The sequence below is a fragment of the Neltuma alba genome, unplaced genomic scaffold (assembly GCF_004799145.2).
Source record: "Neltuma alba isolate B1F8T4 unplaced genomic scaffold, ASM479914v2 tig00004862_pilon, whole genome shotgun sequence".
In the NCBI taxonomy this organism is placed as follows: Eukaryota; Viridiplantae; Streptophyta; class Magnoliopsida; order Fabales; family Fabaceae; genus Neltuma; species Neltuma alba.
The window spans coordinates 101,064-119,985 of NW_021633885.1; the positions used below are offsets into that span (position 1 = coordinate 101,064).

The following is an 18,922-nucleotide window of genomic DNA, read 5'->3' on the forward strand; positions in this document are numbered from 1 at the left end:
TTTTCTTTTTTTGGTTTTTCGTCTTACTTTATTTTTTTAAATAATAGATCATTTTACAGAACCAAATTTATATGAAAGGGAAAAAATCGCGTGGAAAAATATATAAGAAAAAGAAAAATGTTTGGTGGTTATCGCTTTCTATGCTTGTCTGAATCAGTTGCACATAGTTCAGAGTTACACCACATAAAGATTCCTTTAAATCCACACACACACACACACAAACACATACCGGTTATTTCTGTGAAGGAGGTTCGCCTTCTAGGATTAAGATATTGTCTTATTTATAATAATAACATTTTATATTATTAAGACCCACAGAGCAACATTATCCTCAACCCCACAACCATTTGTCCCACTCGCATTGAATGATATATGTATAAATAAAATAAATGAAGATTGAATAATTCAATTTCAAATGTAATTCAGTCCAATTTTAAATTAAATTTATCTTTCAATGTCGCTTTTCGTATATATCAAGCCTGACGATGTTCATTTGAATGATTGACCCGCTCGATTCGTCGATCCCTGCGTGGAATTTGCATGTGTGGTTCATATATATCGCACGACACCATATGCATATGCAACTATACGTTACTATTCTCTATATGTGTTAAGTAATTATGAATTAGTCTCGAGTAATTAATATTATCAACAATGATCCACCATCGCAAAAGAAATCTTTTTTTAAAAAAATTGTAAAATCACTATCCCATAATTACTAATTAATCAACAAAGCACCCACATTGAAGCATACCGTCTGGCCATTGCTAATTGGTCTGGAAGCATATCCGGTGACATCACGGCGGCTTCAAAATATTTTGATTTTGGCTAATATTACGTTTTTCAATTAAGTCATTGGACAAAACGTTTTTTTTTTTTTAATTAATGGTTCATCCTAAGATCTATAATTGTTGATAGAATATAATAATGTCATACAATTCATCCATCCGACGCCACTTAGTTAAATAACGTCTATTATCGTTAATGTTAACTAACTACGTTTCAAGGGCACAATAACATATTACTATTCCCCCCTTCTCAATTGCGTGCCAAGATAACGTGGTTGTAGTATCACATTAGAAGACGGGGGAGATATAAAAGTAGGTAAAAAGGACAAAATGACGTACTGTAGCTATGGCTAGAAATCAAAAGATTAGTTTTGGACAAAATAACGTAGTTTTTTTTTTTGGCCAAACAAAATAGCGTAGTTTTGGTTACGTAGTTTTCGACACGCACGCTGAATTATAAGATTATATCGTGCTAGGTTGTGTGGCATGTTGTGGGTTAATTTAGCAAGTGGAGGAAGAATTGTCACAGTCAATTAACATTAAATACGTACATAGTACTATAATATGATTCAGAACTTCAACTAGCTAGGAGGTTGTGATGAAAGTGATAATGGCCTTTCTCACGACTAAACAACGGGGCACTGATATAAAAGTAATTAAAATCTGACCTAACCAAGTCGATGGAAACCGCATCACAAGCAGGAGCACACGAGTGGGCATTTCCCCAAGTGGAGGATTAGAAAGGCACGTGTATTTATAATCTCCAACAAGGGTAGTGGCCAGCTAGCATAACCTATACACGACATAATGATCGATAACATACATACTCCTCCGGTCCTTAATATAGGACCCAATTCTTGAGTTGATTTTGATCCTAAATATAAGACACATTTATTATATTTATTAATTTTTTCTAAACTACCCCTATGGATACTCCCTCAATCATAATCAAGTAGAAGAGGGAGAGGGGGTATTAAGAAAGATGATTATGGTGTTTTAGGAAAAATGTGTCACTTTTCTTATAATCAACTAACTTACTTAACTTCCTTAATTCAGTCAAATTAATTAAATGGGTCTTATATTAAGGACCGGAGGAGTATATTGGAATTTGCATGTTCCTCAGGTTCCCTGAATTTTGGCACATGTGTAAATAATTGTTTAATGTAGCCTTCATTTGCTTTCATTGATCGAAATCAAATTTTCGAGTCTTTCTTTGTATTTTTTGCTAAAGCATAGGTATCCTTCTATTAGAAGTAATCTTATTCGAGATACTGTCGGGTACTAAATGTGTTCACCTTTCCCAGCAAGGATTCGAATCTTAGTTCATCACGTTATGAAGGATTAGTCTCTTCTGCTAGACCCAATCCCTGTTGGTTAATTTTCAAGTCAATTTGAATGTATATAGATTAGTGAATTCTTTCTTGGGCCGAATATTGTTTGGATAAGATTAGCGTCCGGTGGAGAGAAAATTCAAGTGCCAAACATTAATAAAACCCAACGGGCTTCCGACCCAATTAAAGATGCCTTGAAGATCCGCAGCGGATGAAAAGGAGCCCGCTGCTGCACCCTTCATCCTGGAATAATCGCAGTATGCCGAATAATGCCAGCAGACAAGTGTTCTCATCCCTGAACACGATCTACAAGGGAGCGAAAAATAGTGTTGTTTTACCGAAACGAGTTTTATTGCTTATCACAATAACAAATAAGATGATACTTATTATTGTAGTGAAATCTAAACTATTTAAAATCAGCTTTAATGGTCTAAATTTAAAATTTTCAACCAATAAGTTTTAAGTAAAAAATTTCTTTTTAAAAACATATAGTTAAGAGATTATATTTATTTTGATTACATACCTATTAAAAGAAAAACACTTTTTAAAAAAACAAAAATATTAAATATTAAATATTGGTTGTTTATATTAAATTTAAATGGTTGAGATTTAATAAACATTATGATGCTTATCACTGTGATGAGTACTAAAACTGGTTTTTCTTTTTCTCATAATTAATTAACCGAAACAACATCTGTTTTTACCAGGTGGCTAGGGTTTAGGAAGACCATTATCTACACGTACTCTAAACAAAGTTCTGGGCTTCATAGGTTTGGCCGAACTCCCAGTCCCTGGGACAAACAGAGGAGGAGGTCACGGCCTGGCCATCGCTTGTTTGGACACGGAAGCTCAAGTCGCCTCCGACTAACTTATCATGAAGCACCCATTTCTGACCCCACTCTCTCTTCATCTCTTTCCATTCCGAGTTCCCACTCTTCACCTGCACGCCCACCACATCACCGGCTCCTCCCACATTCCACAGCGACACCGCGTTGTAGTATGGATTCCCTGTTATCTTCAATTTAATCCCTCCCGTCTTCTTGCACGGTACCCTATTCACACACACGCACGCACACCGTCGATCTCATCAGGTGCACAGATTGAAAACTATTAGAGCTATATTATCAACACAGGGCTAATGAACCTGCGGTACTCGACGGGGACTACGCCGGCCTTGAAGTCGGTGGCGATCTTGGTGAAGGAAGATTTGGCTAAATCAAAGTGCTCTTTTGGAGGATTGCACCATCCTCCATCGGAGCCTGGCGGGCAAAGGTTGGTGGCAGTGACCTCAACAACGGGTTGGCCTGGCTTGCACCATTGAGGAGAATCCACACATCGAATTTCGTAACACGCCCCGCATTTCTGTCCCTCGTTGAACATCGCCGAGCTCACCGCTGCTGTATCAACGTACCCTTGTCGTGCGACATCATCGTATCCACATGCTCCCCCTGCGCGCACATGTAACTAGATTTAATTAACTAGAAAATATATCTTGACCCAAAAAAAACCTAGAAAAGATATCATATACTCTTCCGGTCCTAAATACATGACCCTTATACACACTGGTATAAGGGTCTTATATTTAGGACTGAAGGAGTGTAATGTTAGTTATATAGTAGTATCAATTAGAATTTTGCAATGCTTGTTACACGCACACACCGTATGATGTGGAGCTTCCTTCGTAGAAGGTGGCCTGAGCTTTCTTCCATGGACCTGGGAAAGTTGCGCGCACGCAAGGGAGCGGAACAGCCACGAGAAAGAGGAAGGAGGAGGCGAAAAGGGTGGTAAAAGAAAAGGCCATGGTGACAATTGAGGTTTACCAAATATTATTGTCGTGGGTTTCTGTTTCTGGTGTGTGCATGGGATCTCTTATCGTAGAAATGTTTTGACTAAATATATATGCGGTACAAGAAATTGGCAATATTAAGTATACTTTTCTTGTTTAGGCACAGGGGCGAGATTTTCACTCTGCGCCTCTCTTACCATATGAGGTCGCCAGCCACAGGCTATTGTTGGTCGGATATTTTCGGCATCAGATTGAAAAAAATGGATTATCAAATATCTTGTTGTTTAGGTCTTTTATTACTAAAATATGAAATTTAGAAAATAGAGAATGGGCCCGCCGGGGGGGGGGGGGAACCTAAAAACCACAGGGAGACACAAATGTACACAAACTTTTCTGTATATATAGTAATGGACTAATGGGACTACCAACGCATTTTCATGCAGAAGCTCAAGCTGCGAAAATCACTTTTCTGAACAAGTGTCCTTACACAGTATGGCCGGCAACGCGAGCCGATGACCAGAGGCTCTAATTGCCCACGACCGGCCTTGAGATCGTGAAAGTACCATCCTCTTGGTCTGGTCGGTTCTCAGCTCGAACTGGATGCTCTGCTGACTTTGGCAAGGTCGCCTGCTCCGCCGCGGACCTTAGGCCCCGATGAAGATAGATGGCCAGATGCCATGGTGCCGGTGGGCCCCAACTCTTCGGTAACCTGGTTTTAGTTGTTGGGCCAGGTGATTAACAAAATCCTAAGAAAACCCGTGTTAAGGCTGGGCCTTAGGCTGGGATAAGTACCATCGCGATCTGGCCCCCATGCACAAGCTCGCACCCATAATTGCAAGGGGATTTTAAACTTTGTTAATGTTAAATAAAATAAAACAGTAATTAATGAGCCTTGCGCGCACAGTAGAATAATTTTCTGGAACATTTTATGAGGTGTTTGGATATCACAAGAAATACTTTTTAAAAGCACTTTTTTACAAATCGAGATAAACTCCTTCACATATTTATTTTGTATACTGTAGAATTACTTTTAAAACTATAGTGTGGTTTTGATTCAAACACATTCTTAATATAAAGTGAATGAAGCAATCAGAATTGGTTTATTTAATATCTTTTTTTTTTCAGTGAAATGTTTTATTTAATATCTTCAAAGTTCAAACACAACTTTGAATTCAGCTTTCCCGGCTAATGCTCGTTGATTAATTTTACCCACTCTTTACCTTCTAAGACCCGCAAAAATTATGGAATTAGAATTAATTAATGCAACTAACGGAGTGTAGTCTTCTTTCATGGATTGTGTGGCGGGTTTGGTTTCTTCAGAATAAGTGCTCTTGTAACGAACCGCCGCCATTGGTATTTCATCAGAACGATTGGGTACGCAGAGTAATAAGGGATCTCATTTTTATGAATACGTATGTCGACGGACCATGTTGTTGGCATTGTGTTCTTATTATTAGATCATTTTCAGTCTCCTCTATATTCTCCGTAATGGCTCAACTGGGTAATAAATTAAACTAAAATGCTTAATTTGAAACCAACCGCTGAGTTTAATTATCCTTGCGTGACCGCGACCTGGATGCCCATTATCTTCAACGCTAATAAATACTCTTTTGATTCTTAACGTATGACCTAATTAATTAATCTAAGTAAATTAATTAAAAATATTAGTTATATTAATTAACATGACTTTTTTTAAAAAAAAATATCCTAAGCATATTTTCTAATTTTGTCATCTCCTTTCTTACTTAATTATTGTTGAAAGAATATTAATATGATCAATTTGGAAAAAAATTGATAAACTTGTAAAATAGATATTATATGTAGAGTCAATATCGAGTTTTTAATTTAGCCTTACATTAATAACTAACATGGTAGAATATTGTTCGTAATGAGTAATCTTAATATGTCAGAGACTTGCACATGTTAGCCTTGGATTCAACATTCGAATGAAACACACGCACGCCTCCCAACCAGCAGCATTCTTCTGGAAACGTGGAAGTTTTATGATGGCATTGTTATTGATATAATTATTAATTAATCTCATATATCATAATTAAAAATGGAGCAGCCGAGCAGATGTTATTTGTACATATAAAATTAATTAAAGTAATAAGAGATAATAATGACATTGTTTTTTATATGTTTATAAAGAATTTTGTTTATACAACCATGCCCAAGCATTACGCCAAGATCAGTGATGGATAAATTAAAAGATAAACTCATGGGGGATGAAATTAAAGACGAAGTCAAGTCAGGGGAAGAAAATTGGACCTCAGCGCGCATTGGTTGAGGTATTGGAGTCAAGTCCAAAGTGACGCCAGGTCTGGTTTCTTCGTCAATCCTCAACCACATCGGGTTTCTTCTATGTTGAACAAACAAATGTTGTAGTGGAACAAAGATAAAATATGCCAAGCAAATGTGGATTTTTTTGAAGGCTGGTTAATTATAAAATAGACAGGTGTATATTATTGACTAATTTCATTCAAAACCCTTTTTTTCCGTGTGCAGAAAGTCCGTAAGAAATCCCAAATTAAATACCGCAATTGACTAGAAAACAGCCTTAATTGGATGGGCTCATGTTGTTCACCTACAAATTCATGCATCTATGTAATAACATTATAATATTTCAGTTCATGAAGTTTCTAATTTAATCTTTAAGTTATCTTTATAAATAAAGACATGTAGAAAAGCTAGTAATAGAATACAAGGGTCACTGCAAAACCGCGTGTGGAGAAAAGATTTAGTTAATGGCACATGATTCGTTACTTGCATCAGTTAAAAGCAAATTTCCACGTCTGAAGAGAGAAAAGTATGGAATCAGTTGATCAGCTTCCATATTGGTGACTCTGGTTAGTTAAACTAATTCGTGTACACTTATTCAAATGTATGTTCAAATGCGTGGAAAAGCTAGACCTGAACAAACTGTATATATGTATCCAGTTGGAGGAGATGATATCCGCTACAGCTATCTTTCAGGAGTTAAATGGACGCTCCTGATTGCACAAACCAAAACGCACGGTTTCATTAACTTAACATGGTGAGTTACGTTGCAAATTTTGTTTTTGTGCAAGCGTGATGGATTGTTCTGGCATCCGATTATACAGTATATAAAGTAAATATGTAATAAAAATTATTTTGATTTGTATAAAAACACTTTAACAAGTGCTTATGGGGTTGATAAACAATTCCGTACAACAAAAAAGGTTAAAATAATATCACAGATTGCGCGCGCAGGCATGGGATTATATATATATATATATATATATATATTAAACTTAAGTGTCCCATTATTTGCATAATTATTACTCAGAAAGTAGTAGCGTAACTAGTGTTGTGAATTGTGACCTGTGAACAAATATACAATTTACTATATCTTCGTTATTAATTGATTTGATATCATATCAGTAATATTTATAAAAACAGAACGGTGCAGCTTGGAAAGAACGAAGCAAAGGAAAATCTAGTTTATTGTGTAAAAATAAAAGAGAGAAAAAACCTGCCTTAACATTTATGCTCTCCTGTTTTATGAAGATGATTCCCCCCGCAATTCTTCATTTGAAGCTCCCATTTTCTGAACTTTGCGGCTATATATGACTTGCATAAAAGAAGTTTTGGTGCGTATGTTACTCCTCTGGTCCTATTTATAAGGCAGAGTGAGATGGTACTTTTTGATCCTATTTATAAAATATTGAGAGAAATTTTTTGTATTGATGTATAATTTTATCCCTAATTTATTATTGTGCTGACTTTATTTACATGAAGTATAATGTATATTAAATAAGGATAAAGTTGAAAAGTTATTAAATTTTAAATGAAAGTTAATGAAATTTGAGGTTTTCCTTAGTTTGTGTAAAATATGCTGAAAGTGTCTTATAAATATAACCAGAAGGGTACTTGTTAACTAACTGGTGGTGACAAGAAAAATAAAATGACAGAAGTGCCCCTTCTGTTTTCTCCATTACTCCTCCCTAAAACAAGGCAGCTGTGTCTACTTTTCATGGTAATCTCTCAAGTTAATCATATTTATAAATCACTTATAATATATTTTACACGGACAAAAGAAAAACTTCAAATTTTATTAACTCTACCTTAAAATTCAACCATATTTTAATCTTATCAATATTTAATAAATATACAAAGTTAATACAATAATAAATAAATAGTGAAATTGTACATTCATGTAAAAATTTTCTTTCTTTGCCTTATAAATAGGACTAATTTTTTTTTTCTTTCTCTGTCGTAGAGGAATACATTAATTGATCAAGCAAAATCAAACCACTTGTCGTATATAATATAATATGAATTGTGAGGGTGCTCCTTAATTACATATTAATGGCAGAACTTTAATTTTATATATTAATTACTACTCTATTTGGGTTTGGGCAGAGTATGGATTTTCAATATACTTAATGCGTCCACTTATGCTCAGAAATGAATGCTCCCCGATGCACCATGGACACGTGACAAAGGCTCACTCTCTGATGCTAGCTTCATCAAGCCAAGCTGCCTCTATATATACATTCCCTCCATCGCCACCTCCAAACTCCCACTTACATTACCTTCCTTTACCACCATGAATACTCAGCCTGTTCTCTCCCTTACCCTGGCCTCCTTCTTCTTCTTCTTCGGTATGTTCGCATTTATATATACCTCTTCTGTCTTCCTCTAATATTTCTCTCATCATCACTTTATTCTTCTTCCTTTTAATGTCTCTTCTTTTTTAAACTCTTCTGGTCCTATTTATAAAGTACTTCCAGCATGTTTGACATAGACTAAAAAAATCTTAAATTTTATTAGCTCTCATTTAAAATTTAATGACTTTCTGACTTTATCCCTATTTAATATACATTATACCTTGTATAAACAATATAATAAATAAAGAGTAAAATTATACATCCATATAAAAAATTTCTCTTGGTGCCCTATAAATAGGATCAGAAAATATCTTTTCTCTTTACTATTTAAATAGGACCAGAGGAGTAAACACTAGTAGTTGACCTATATTTAAGTTATATATTAAGTTCACGTTTGATTGTGCATGTATTCTCGGAATACTAAACGCATACACACATTTTAGCTGCGTAATGTTCAATAACGCACACGCGTTATCATGCAGGAGCTCAAGCAGCCACAATCACTTTCACCAACAGGTGCCCATACACTGTATGGCCGGGAACTCTAACCGGCGACCAAAAGTCTCAACTACCCACAACTGGGTTCGAGTTGGCTAGCGGAGCGTCCAACACTGTGGGCGTTCCGTCTCCATGGTCGGGCCGCTTCTGGGCGCGAAGCGGCTGTTCTAATAATGCCGGAAAATTCACTTGCGCCACCGCAGACTGTGGCTCCGGCCAACTAGCATGCAACGGCGCTGGTGCGGCCCCACCCGCAACCCTAATGGAACTCACCGTAGCGGTAAACGGCGGACAGGATTTCTACGACGTGAGCAACGTGGACGGGTTCAACGTCCCCATGTCCATAGCTCCGCAAGGTGGAACTGGAGCGTGCAAGCCATCTAGCTGTCCGACGAACATCAACGCGGCGTGCCCGGCGGAGCTGCAAGTGAGGGGCTCAGGTGGGAACGCGATCGCGTGCAAGAGCGCTTGCTTGGCTTTCAATCAGCCTCAGTATTGTTGTACTGGGAGCTTTGGGACGCCGGCTACTTGCCCTCCCACTGATTACTCAAAGTTTTTCAAGCAGCAATGTCCTGATGCTTACAGCTACGCTTTTGATGATAAGAGCAGCACCTTCACTTGTTCTGGAGCTCCTAACTATGCCATCATGTTCTGTCCTTGAACCTGAGGTTGAAGATGATCTCTCATAATTATCATTAAGTGCTCTACATGATATATAATAATGGCAGGAAATATGTATCGTGAGGAGGGAATGAATCGCTGCATTTAATGGATGGTGAATATTGTACTATCGTAGCTTTGCGTATTAATAGTTATACATGTATCTTTCAGTTACTGTATCTACAAAGATGTAAATACATATATTATTATTAATTATAATAATAAATTATGTTTCTTTTGACGACTTTCTGAATGCCTCGGCTTCAGAGCGCATATACGTATACGAGTTGTTAGAGAACATGAGAAAAGAGGAGTATTAATAATTGTTTCTACAAGTGTTGGAAAATTTGTATGAGCTTTTCAAGTTACTTGTTTTTTTCTTTTTGAAAAAAAAAACGGCGTTATTAACGGTCCATTAAAATATCTGAGCCCAAATTACATTGTGCAGTACCAACGCGGTCATATAGACATACTGCCTTCGTCCCTTATTATAATATCTAATTTTTTGAATAAGTTTATCCCATTTTATAAAATCCTTTTTGAGTTTGTCTGAGCATTTAATGCAGTATTACCTATTTTACCCATAATTTAATGTATTGAGTACATTCTCTTTCTTTATTTATATCACGATTACTCTCTTACATTTATCCATTTATATATAGGAGTATATTTGGGGGGAAAACTGCATTTGCTGCATATTAATTACTTTTAACTAATTTTAACTGTTTTCTTAAACCGCACAATTTAGTTAAAAAGATCTTATAATAAAGGATGGAGTAGTATAGTTATCAGGTGAGACAAACGAGTTAATTTAGCTAGCAAAATTAAAGCGTGAGCCATTGAGTTTTATTAAACCATGTGGTGCTATTAGGGCTCAGTAAGCACTATTTAATAATGAGGCTAGGTTCTTTACTCGTGTGGATGAATTTTGTTCACTGTAATTTCCGCTAAAATAAGTTGTTTACTATGATACAAAATTGGGATATTTTGATAAACAATTATCCAGAGAAATATTTTGATCCCGGCAATGGCCATGACCCCCAAAGTTTCATTTTTTTCAAATACCATCAGGATACAAGCGGTGAGAGATAAATATACAGGAGCTTTCCTTTTCCGTCTAGTTAATCAACAAATTCCACCATACTTGTTATTGTTATATCAACTCATTGTGATCTTGCTCATGTACAGTTGTGATAAGTAGCATTGACTTTTTAGTAGCGGTTACATTTTGAACGCTACTACCTCCCAATTCAGTATTAAAAATATTAGTTAAATTAGTTATTTATAATAAATATATGTCGTTTGGCCCAAATGTCTTTGTTAATCATATACTACCTCCGGTCCTTAATATAAGACTCTGTTTGACTTTTATTTTTTGATCCTAAATATAAGACCCCAATCCACTTTGTCTCTCATATTTATATATATTTTTTTTCCAAAGTAGCCCTCATAACAATGATAGTTCTAGTCAATAAACTTGATCAGCAAGGATATTTTAGGAAAAATAACACCTATTTAGGACAAATAACTAACTCAACTTACTTCCTAAATCTCCTCAAATCAGTCAACTGGCTCTTATAATTAGGACCGGAGGTAGTACGTTGAAATTATCCATTAATGAATGTGTAATCATCATGGGGATTACTTAGAAGCAAAATAGATAAATATCATAGACAAAGTAAAATGATGTCTTATATTTAAGATTAATTTGAATATCTAGCTAACTTTTATATTAAAAATAAGGAGACGTAGTTATCTATACATGCGATATATAAATTGAGCGTTTGTTCAGTAGCCCCGGTGCTATGTATATCGACACGTAAATGGGTTTGAAGGCATTCAGAAAATTGAAAGAAACATTTATATATATATATATATATCTCCTTCTCCAGATACAAGAAAGATGTATCGATAGTACAGGATAAAATCACCAATAAGAGCGGCCAATTTATTCTTCTCATCAGACCTTAATTATTTATTTCATGCCATTATTATTTGTTACCTGGATATATAATTAATAATATGAGAGCCCATCATCTCGCCAGCGTTCAAGGACAGAAGGTAATGACATAGTTAGGGCCTCCAGAGCACGTGAAGGTGCTGTTCTTGTCATCATAAGCGTAGCTGTAAGCATCAGGGCACTGTTTCTCGAAAAACTGGGAGTAATTGGTGGGTGGGCATTTGTCTGGCCCGCCGGCGAAGCTCCCAGTACAACAGTACTCGGGCTTATTGAAGGCCAAGCAAGCACTCTTGCACGCGATCACCTTCCCATCTGAGCCCTTCATTTGCAGATCCGCCGGGCACGCAGCGTTGATGTTCGCCGGACAGCTTGACGGTTTGCAGTCGCCGGTACCGCCTTGCGGAGCTATGGACACGGGGACGTTGAACCCATCCACGTTGCTTACATCGTAAAAATCTTGTCCCTTGTTTGCCGCCACAGTAAGTTCGACTAGGGTCGCGGGTGGGGTTCCACCAGCACCGTTGCATGCCACTTGGCCGGAGCCACAGTCTCCTGTGGCGCAAGTGAACTTGCCCCCGTTATTAGAACAGCCGGTTCGGGCCCAGAAGCGACCCGACCATGGAGATGGAACGTCCACAGTGCTTGACGCTCCGTTTGTCAACTCGAACCCGGTCTTGGACAGTTGAGGCTTCTGGTCACCGGTTAGGGTTGCCGGCCATACTGTGTATGAGCATTTGTTGTTAAAAGTGATTGTGGCAGCTTGAGATCCTGCTTGAAGTTAAACATATATGTGCATTACAACGTGATGTATTTAAAACATAATAAACAGAAAAGTAATATAGAAATTAAAAGGCGAGAAAACAGAGAAGGTGAAAGAAGTTAAAGGAAGAGAAGGAGGCCATGGTGAACATACCAGAGAAAAAGAAGAAGACCAGAGTAAGGGAAAGAACAACTTGGGTATTCATGGTATGAGCATACGATGTTGGTAATAATAGGGAAGGTATATGTGTGTGTGTGATCTGTGTACGAGAATGAGAAGGGGCGAGGAGGGAAGAGGCGTATATATAGGCACCAAGGCTTCAAATGTTGGACTGTGTGATCAGGTAAATGTCCATGGCACTTCCGTGTACGCATTCAGCATTGAAAATTCATAAACTAACACTGTCTCTCTCTCTCTCTCTCAAAAAGGACAGATTTCCTCGTCTCTTCTGCCACAGATATTCAAGGAGTGACTCGTAATTTACATTCTAGTCTAGATGTTTGATTTTAGATAATCTCTTCGTTACTTTTTAACTAAATAATCCTATTTAAATAAAAATTAAATCCATGTATAATCTGTATGTATCCATTTCAAAAGAAATTTTTAATTTACATCTGTCCTACTGGAATCTGATCTGCTCCAACTTTCTCACTTTGTGAGCATTTTTTGTCTCATCACATCACCAAATTTTCCTAGACTGGTTTGAAATAGTTTACGGAAATATACTTATACTACCTCTTGTTCTAATTATAAGAGTTAGTTGACTAATTTGAAGAGATTAAGAAAATAAATTAAGTTAGTTATTTATCATAAATAGGTGTTGTCTTTCCTAAAATATCCTTTTTAATCTAGCTATTAAAATTTAATCTGTTCATTATAATGAATAATGTTATATATATATATATATAATGCTTGAGGGGAAAAAACGGTGAGGTTTTCATTCTGATAAGTAAGCATCGTGGGAGCAGGGTGAGGGAGGGCATGGAACAAAATGCGGCCGCCAGCTGTTGCGTTACGTGAGATAAGTCAATAGCTCGTCCATCTGTCTATTTTAGTTTCAGGCCCAAAAACAAATTAAATGCCACCATTTTATTCAAGTGTCAATTTTAATTTATGTTTGTTTCCCAAGAAAATCTAACCATGGCGTCTTTGATTCAGTAGAACCTGCGATTGTTTGTCTATTCGATCATTAATAAAAGGGCTCCACCCTTTTTTACGTGGCCGGCAAGCAAGATTGTAAATATTAATCCTTTAATTTAATTTTTTTTCCTTAGCGAAGATAATATAATCCTTGTTTATAATTTGGACGGGATCGATAATGCTAGTCCAACGTGGTGGGAACACAAGAACTGAGCGCCGAGGAGGAAAGCCTTTGGGCCCGAAATTTGTGGGTGAAACTGACGTACATCCGATGTCGCTTTGGACTTGACTACTTGAGTACTCCACTTCCTTCCGCACCTCACTGATGGATGCCTTGAATCAATTTAATACTTTTATTTTCAACATAAGTGTATATTTTTACGGATAAGAACTGAGTCTAATAAAAAAAAATTAGTCTCTTATAATAGGATGAACCGATATTCAAATCCCTACTAAGAAAAGTACTTACAAGTAGTACTCAACGATATTTTAAATAAAATTGTTTCTAATACATGATACCTATGCCTAGTAAAAAAAAGTGTATGTTTTTCTTAAAAAAGAAAACATCTGTATGACTATTAACAACAAAAAAGATATATATATACACATACACACATATCTATGTATGTACTACCTCTTGTGTTTAATATAAAAGTTAATTAACTAATTTAAGTAGATTAAGAACGTTTGTTAAGTTAGTTATTTATAATAAATTAGTGTCATCTTCCTTAAAATACCCTTTTTAATTATATGTATAAAATATTAACTAAAATTGTCATTTAATGAAACATGTAACATATACAACTACTAAAAAGACTACTTTAAAAAAAAAAATATGATAGGTTTGATGGACTGGAGTCTTATACTTAGGACAAAATTAAGAGTCAAACTAGCTCTTATATTAAGAAGTACTACCTTTTGTCCTTAATATAAAAGCTTATTTAATTTTCAACTTAATTCTAAATATAAAACCTCAATCTATTTTATCTCTCATATTTATTTATTTTTTCAAGTTAATCCTCGTAATAGTTACAGATGTTAAATAATTCATCAAATGTCATTTGATTAATAGGGGTATTTTAAGAGAAACAATATCTACTTATTATAAATATTTAACTTAAAATAATTAACTAACTCTTATATTAAGGATTAGACGAAGTATATAAAATCACATATCAAATGTTTTAAGGCGTGGGTCTAGCCGGGCATGAGAGTGAAAAATCTGAAATGGCCCCGGCGATCACCGATGTCAAGTCCTCGTTGGATTTTGGACTTTACAGTAACATATGACGAAGGGAGTGGATCCATCTTGACCGGAAAGCCCCGGTTATGGACAACTTTCGACAATACATTGGGCCAGCCCTTTTGGAATGTGGAAGCCCAAAACCATCTTCTCACTCTGCAATGTCGAGGCTTGAGAAGGGTGTTCGGCTTTCACGTTTGCAACCCCGAAAGTTCTTTTGCCAAATGCACTTTGATCTAAATCAAGAGTTAGTCTGGCAAGCAAGCCGTACAATGGAGAAAGTTAGTTTTGTAAAAGTTGCTGGGAGTAGTTTTTAACATTTTCAATTCATGTAGTGATGTTAAGTAGTTAACGAACTTTTAGCGAGTGAACTTTTAACGCATGGAGTTCTGCCAGACTACAAACCAAAACTCACGCATACTTCTCACGTCATCATTAACAATACTGTACACTTTTGTAATTACCTCACGTTACACTTAAGGCTCCGTTCCAGTTGCGCAATGTGAGTATATATATCGATTGGTTTGCTTTCTTTAGCTAGGTGTTTCGATAGAATCAAAACCATAATTTTAAAAGTGTTTTTACAATGCACAAAATAAATATGTGAAAGAATTTGTCTTATTTTACGAATTTTTAGATGCTTCCAAACACCCCCTAAACATACTAATAATAACATTTCATCAAACGATAGATAGATCCGATGAAAGTGCCACAACTTGTACGATAAGAGTTCTTGTCTGCTTGTTATTAAGCCTCACATGCCTTGATTATTATTACACCACTTTATATTCAGTCTGGTCTTCAGACCCACATGTACATGCACAGGCGTACACACTTGATATTGCCCCATACATATAACGATCCACTATATTGTTTTTGCCCATTTCTGTTTGGAAGATTGTAGCTTTTCTACCACTGATCCTATATGTATATTGGTGAGTGGAGCGAGTGGTTAATGAGTGCAAAATCCTTGATCAATTCAAACCTCTCATCATCAACCAAACCAAAAAATATATATATTGCCCCTATAATATAACATTTTTAATGCACGGTCTGAACAGATAAATGGAATTCACATATGTACTGTACTTGAAGCCGAACAACATATGGTTTCCTGGAAAGAGGAAGGGGTAAAACATAAAGTTCATTTTGATGTGAATTACTTACCTACTCAAGGAGATTTTTATCAAAACTTGTGTGTGGGGGTACAACTGATGAAGAAACTCTCTTTTGCAGGAAGGGTAATTTCCATTGAAATCAGAAACAACCAAAAAAGCGTCGTCCATAAAATATAATGGAGGACCCAGCGGGCTCCACCTTTTGATAATATAATCACTGAGGAGTGCGATGAGTGCATAATTCGAAGTGTTTTCTGGAAGGCTATCGCTGGTTCTCCCTTTTGGCATGCCTGCTACTTTTCGCTGATCATGAATATTTCAATTGTTCATCATCTAGGGATCGTTTTATTATTTCTTAAGGAAAAGTGGAGTTATTCTAATCCTAAGCTTCATCAACTGCAATTTTGGTGCGAAATTATAGATTCTATATTCAGATGATAAAGTTTTTGGGGCGGGGGGATGTCCGCTGAACATGGGAGGGGAAAATGGAAATCATACATAGCTTGTTACATAAACAAATTCATAAATTTTGCAGTCATAAATGGGTTGTTCATCTTTCTGCCCAAAAAAAAAAAACTGTTCCCCTTGCATGCCAGTTTACTGCTGTATATATAAATACAAAATATTTGGTTTGATTGATTGGATAGTAGATATATCGGTTTTGGAGGTGTTCTTGGGTGGATCCTAGTGCCAAGCTTTGAGGAAAATTGAGAAGTTCATGAAATATGACTGTAATGGAGTTAAATGATTGACAAGGTCTCGCTGGAACGTTATCTATCACCGCAGATCCATCCACGGAGGAACCGAGCAATGCTACTCAACCACTAAAGATGTGCGTGGATTATTGTGGCCGTTTTTAAGCATGATTTGCCCTCTCTTCAATTCCATGCGGGCGTTTTATTCATACTGCCTCGCAATTATGAGAAGCCCCAGATACCAACATCACACTACAGCCAAATCACAGCGACGACCTTCGGGATCAGCCCAACCAGAAAAATTTAACAACAAAAAGACGGCCAACATGGTTTAATACTTGCCGCACGGTCTCCGTTCTGAAACAGCGAATTAAGAGTTGCTTCACTTGGTAAAGCGTTCGAATCACTTTCGGTACTTAAGGTAATGAGCATCGTGATGTTTATTATTCTAGTGAAATCTAAACCATTTAGGTGCGGTTTTAATGGTCTAAATTTAAAAATTTCGACTAGTAATTTTAAATAATTTTTTTTAAAAACTTACAGTCAGGAGATTATAATTATTACCTTCGGTTCTTAATAGAAAACCTTATCTGATTTTTATTTTGATTCTAAATATAAGACTCTGATCTATTTTGTCTATCATATTTATTTATTTTTTTCCAATATATTCTTTCTAATGACAATAGTTTTAGCCAATGAACTTAATTAGTAAGGATATTTTAGAAAATATAATATTTATTTATTATAAATAACTAACTTAATTTATTTCTTTAATCTACTCAAATTAATTAACTAGCTCTTATATTTAATATTGGAGGTAGTATTTTATATTATGTACTGATTTTAAAAAATTAAAAAGGCAGAAGTATTAAATACTAAATTTGAATGGTTAAAATTTGATAAGTATCATGGTGCTTATCATTATAATAAGCACTGAGACTGGTTCCTTTATTCCTAAGGTGTCGGTTTATAATTTTTAAGGTCGTGAATTTAAATCCTATCAGTGGTTCAATACCCATCGCAGTGATAAGCACTATGATGCTCTTTGTTGTGGTGTAATCTAAACTATTTAAAATCAATTTTAATGATCTAGATTTAAAATTTTCAACTAATAATTTTTAAATTTTTAAAAATCTTACAATTAAGAGATTACATTTATTTTGAGTTATGTATATATTAAAAGAATTTTTTTAAATATTAAATCTCAGCCATATATCCATATTAAATTTGAATGGTTAATATTTGATGAGCATAATGGTATTTATCACTGTGATAATCATCGAAACTGATAGGGGAAATCACAAATAAAGACCCTCGAATTAGCAAAGTCACTCTATGGTCACCTGAATATGCTAAATTACTATGAGGAAACCGGTCTCAAATTGTAATTATGAAATCATGGCCAAATTACCAAAATACCCCTCTTTAATTTTTTTTTTTAAAAAGAAAGCCACTACCTCACCGGAATCCGGCCACCGGCGCCGGAGCTCCGGCGGCCGCTTCCGGCCACTGTCGGCGGCCGGACGCCGGGGTCCAGCCGCCGGAGCTCCGACGCCGGCGGCCACTTCCGGCGGTCTTCTTTTGTTTTTTGTTTTGAAACTGTTTTTTTTTTAAAAATTGGGGGGAAGTGAGGTTGGGGGGATTTGATCCCCCAACCTAATGCTTCCCAAAATAAGGAATGACCATTGAACCAACAAATTTTTATTAACATTATAATGCAAAAAAAAAAATAAGTTAACTCATTTACTCTTGTTCCAGGTGATAACAACAATACATTTGGAAATAACAAGTTCTGATTGTAAAATAACACGTCTGGAATAAAAATTTAACAATATGTTTTTTTATAACAATAAATTTTGTTGCAAGTAATAACAACAATACATTTAAAAATAACAAGTTCTGATTATAAAATAACAAGTTTGGGATTAAAATTCAATAACACGTTTTTTTTATAACAATACACTTTGTTTCAAGTGATAACAAAAATACATTTAAAAATAACAAGTTTTGATTATAAGATAATAAGTCTAGGATTAAAATTTAACAACACGTTTTTTTATAACAATTAATTATTTTATACTTTTAAAAAATAAATTATTTATAACTTATAAAAAATATTTTTAATATATTTATTTCTCTAAAAAAATACTTTTTAATCTGTATATCTATACAACTCATTATAAATCAAACTACTTCTTATAAATTATAAAGTATTTATAATAAGGCATTTTTGATTTATTAATCATAGTATAAATTTTATATTATTTCATTCTTTAAATATTAAAAATAGTTTTTATATTTAAAGAATA

At 35.4% G+C, this 18,922-nt stretch overlaps 3 protein-coding genes across 3 annotated transcripts; 1 reads left to right on the forward strand and 2 right to left on the reverse strand.

The window, feature by feature from the left end:
- Positions 1-2,864: 2,864 nt before the first annotated feature.
- On the reverse strand, positions 2,865-3,920 carry LOC114745957 (expansin-A9-like). The gene is made up of 3 exons (XM_028934139.1): positions 3,779-3,920; positions 3,264-3,567; positions 2,865-3,171 (listed from the first exon to the last, which is right to left on the reverse strand). The coding sequence occupies exons 1-3, from the start codon at positions 3,918-3,920 to the stop codon at positions 2,865-2,867; spliced, it is 753 nt and encodes a 250-aa protein (XP_028789972.1).
- Positions 3,921-8,478: 4,558 nt separating this feature from the next.
- Positions 8,479-9,762, forward strand: LOC114745951 (thaumatin-like protein 1b). Its single transcript, XM_028934131.1, has 2 exons — positions 8,479-8,533; positions 9,022-9,762. The coding sequence occupies exons 1-2, from the start codon at positions 8,479-8,481 to the stop codon at positions 9,696-9,698; spliced, it is 732 nt and encodes a 243-aa protein (XP_028789964.1). The 3' UTR covers positions 9,699-9,762.
- Positions 9,763-11,572: 1,810 nt separating this feature from the next.
- On the reverse strand, positions 11,573-12,633 carry LOC114745950 (thaumatin-like protein 1b). The gene is made up of 2 exons (XM_028934130.1): positions 12,571-12,633; positions 11,573-12,425 (listed from the first exon to the last, which is right to left on the reverse strand). The coding sequence occupies exons 1-2, from the start codon at positions 12,620-12,622 to the stop codon at positions 11,746-11,748; spliced, it is 732 nt and encodes a 243-aa protein (XP_028789963.1). The 5' UTR covers positions 12,623-12,633; the 3' UTR covers positions 11,573-11,745.
- Between the last annotated feature and the right edge of the window lie 6,289 nt (positions 12,634-18,922).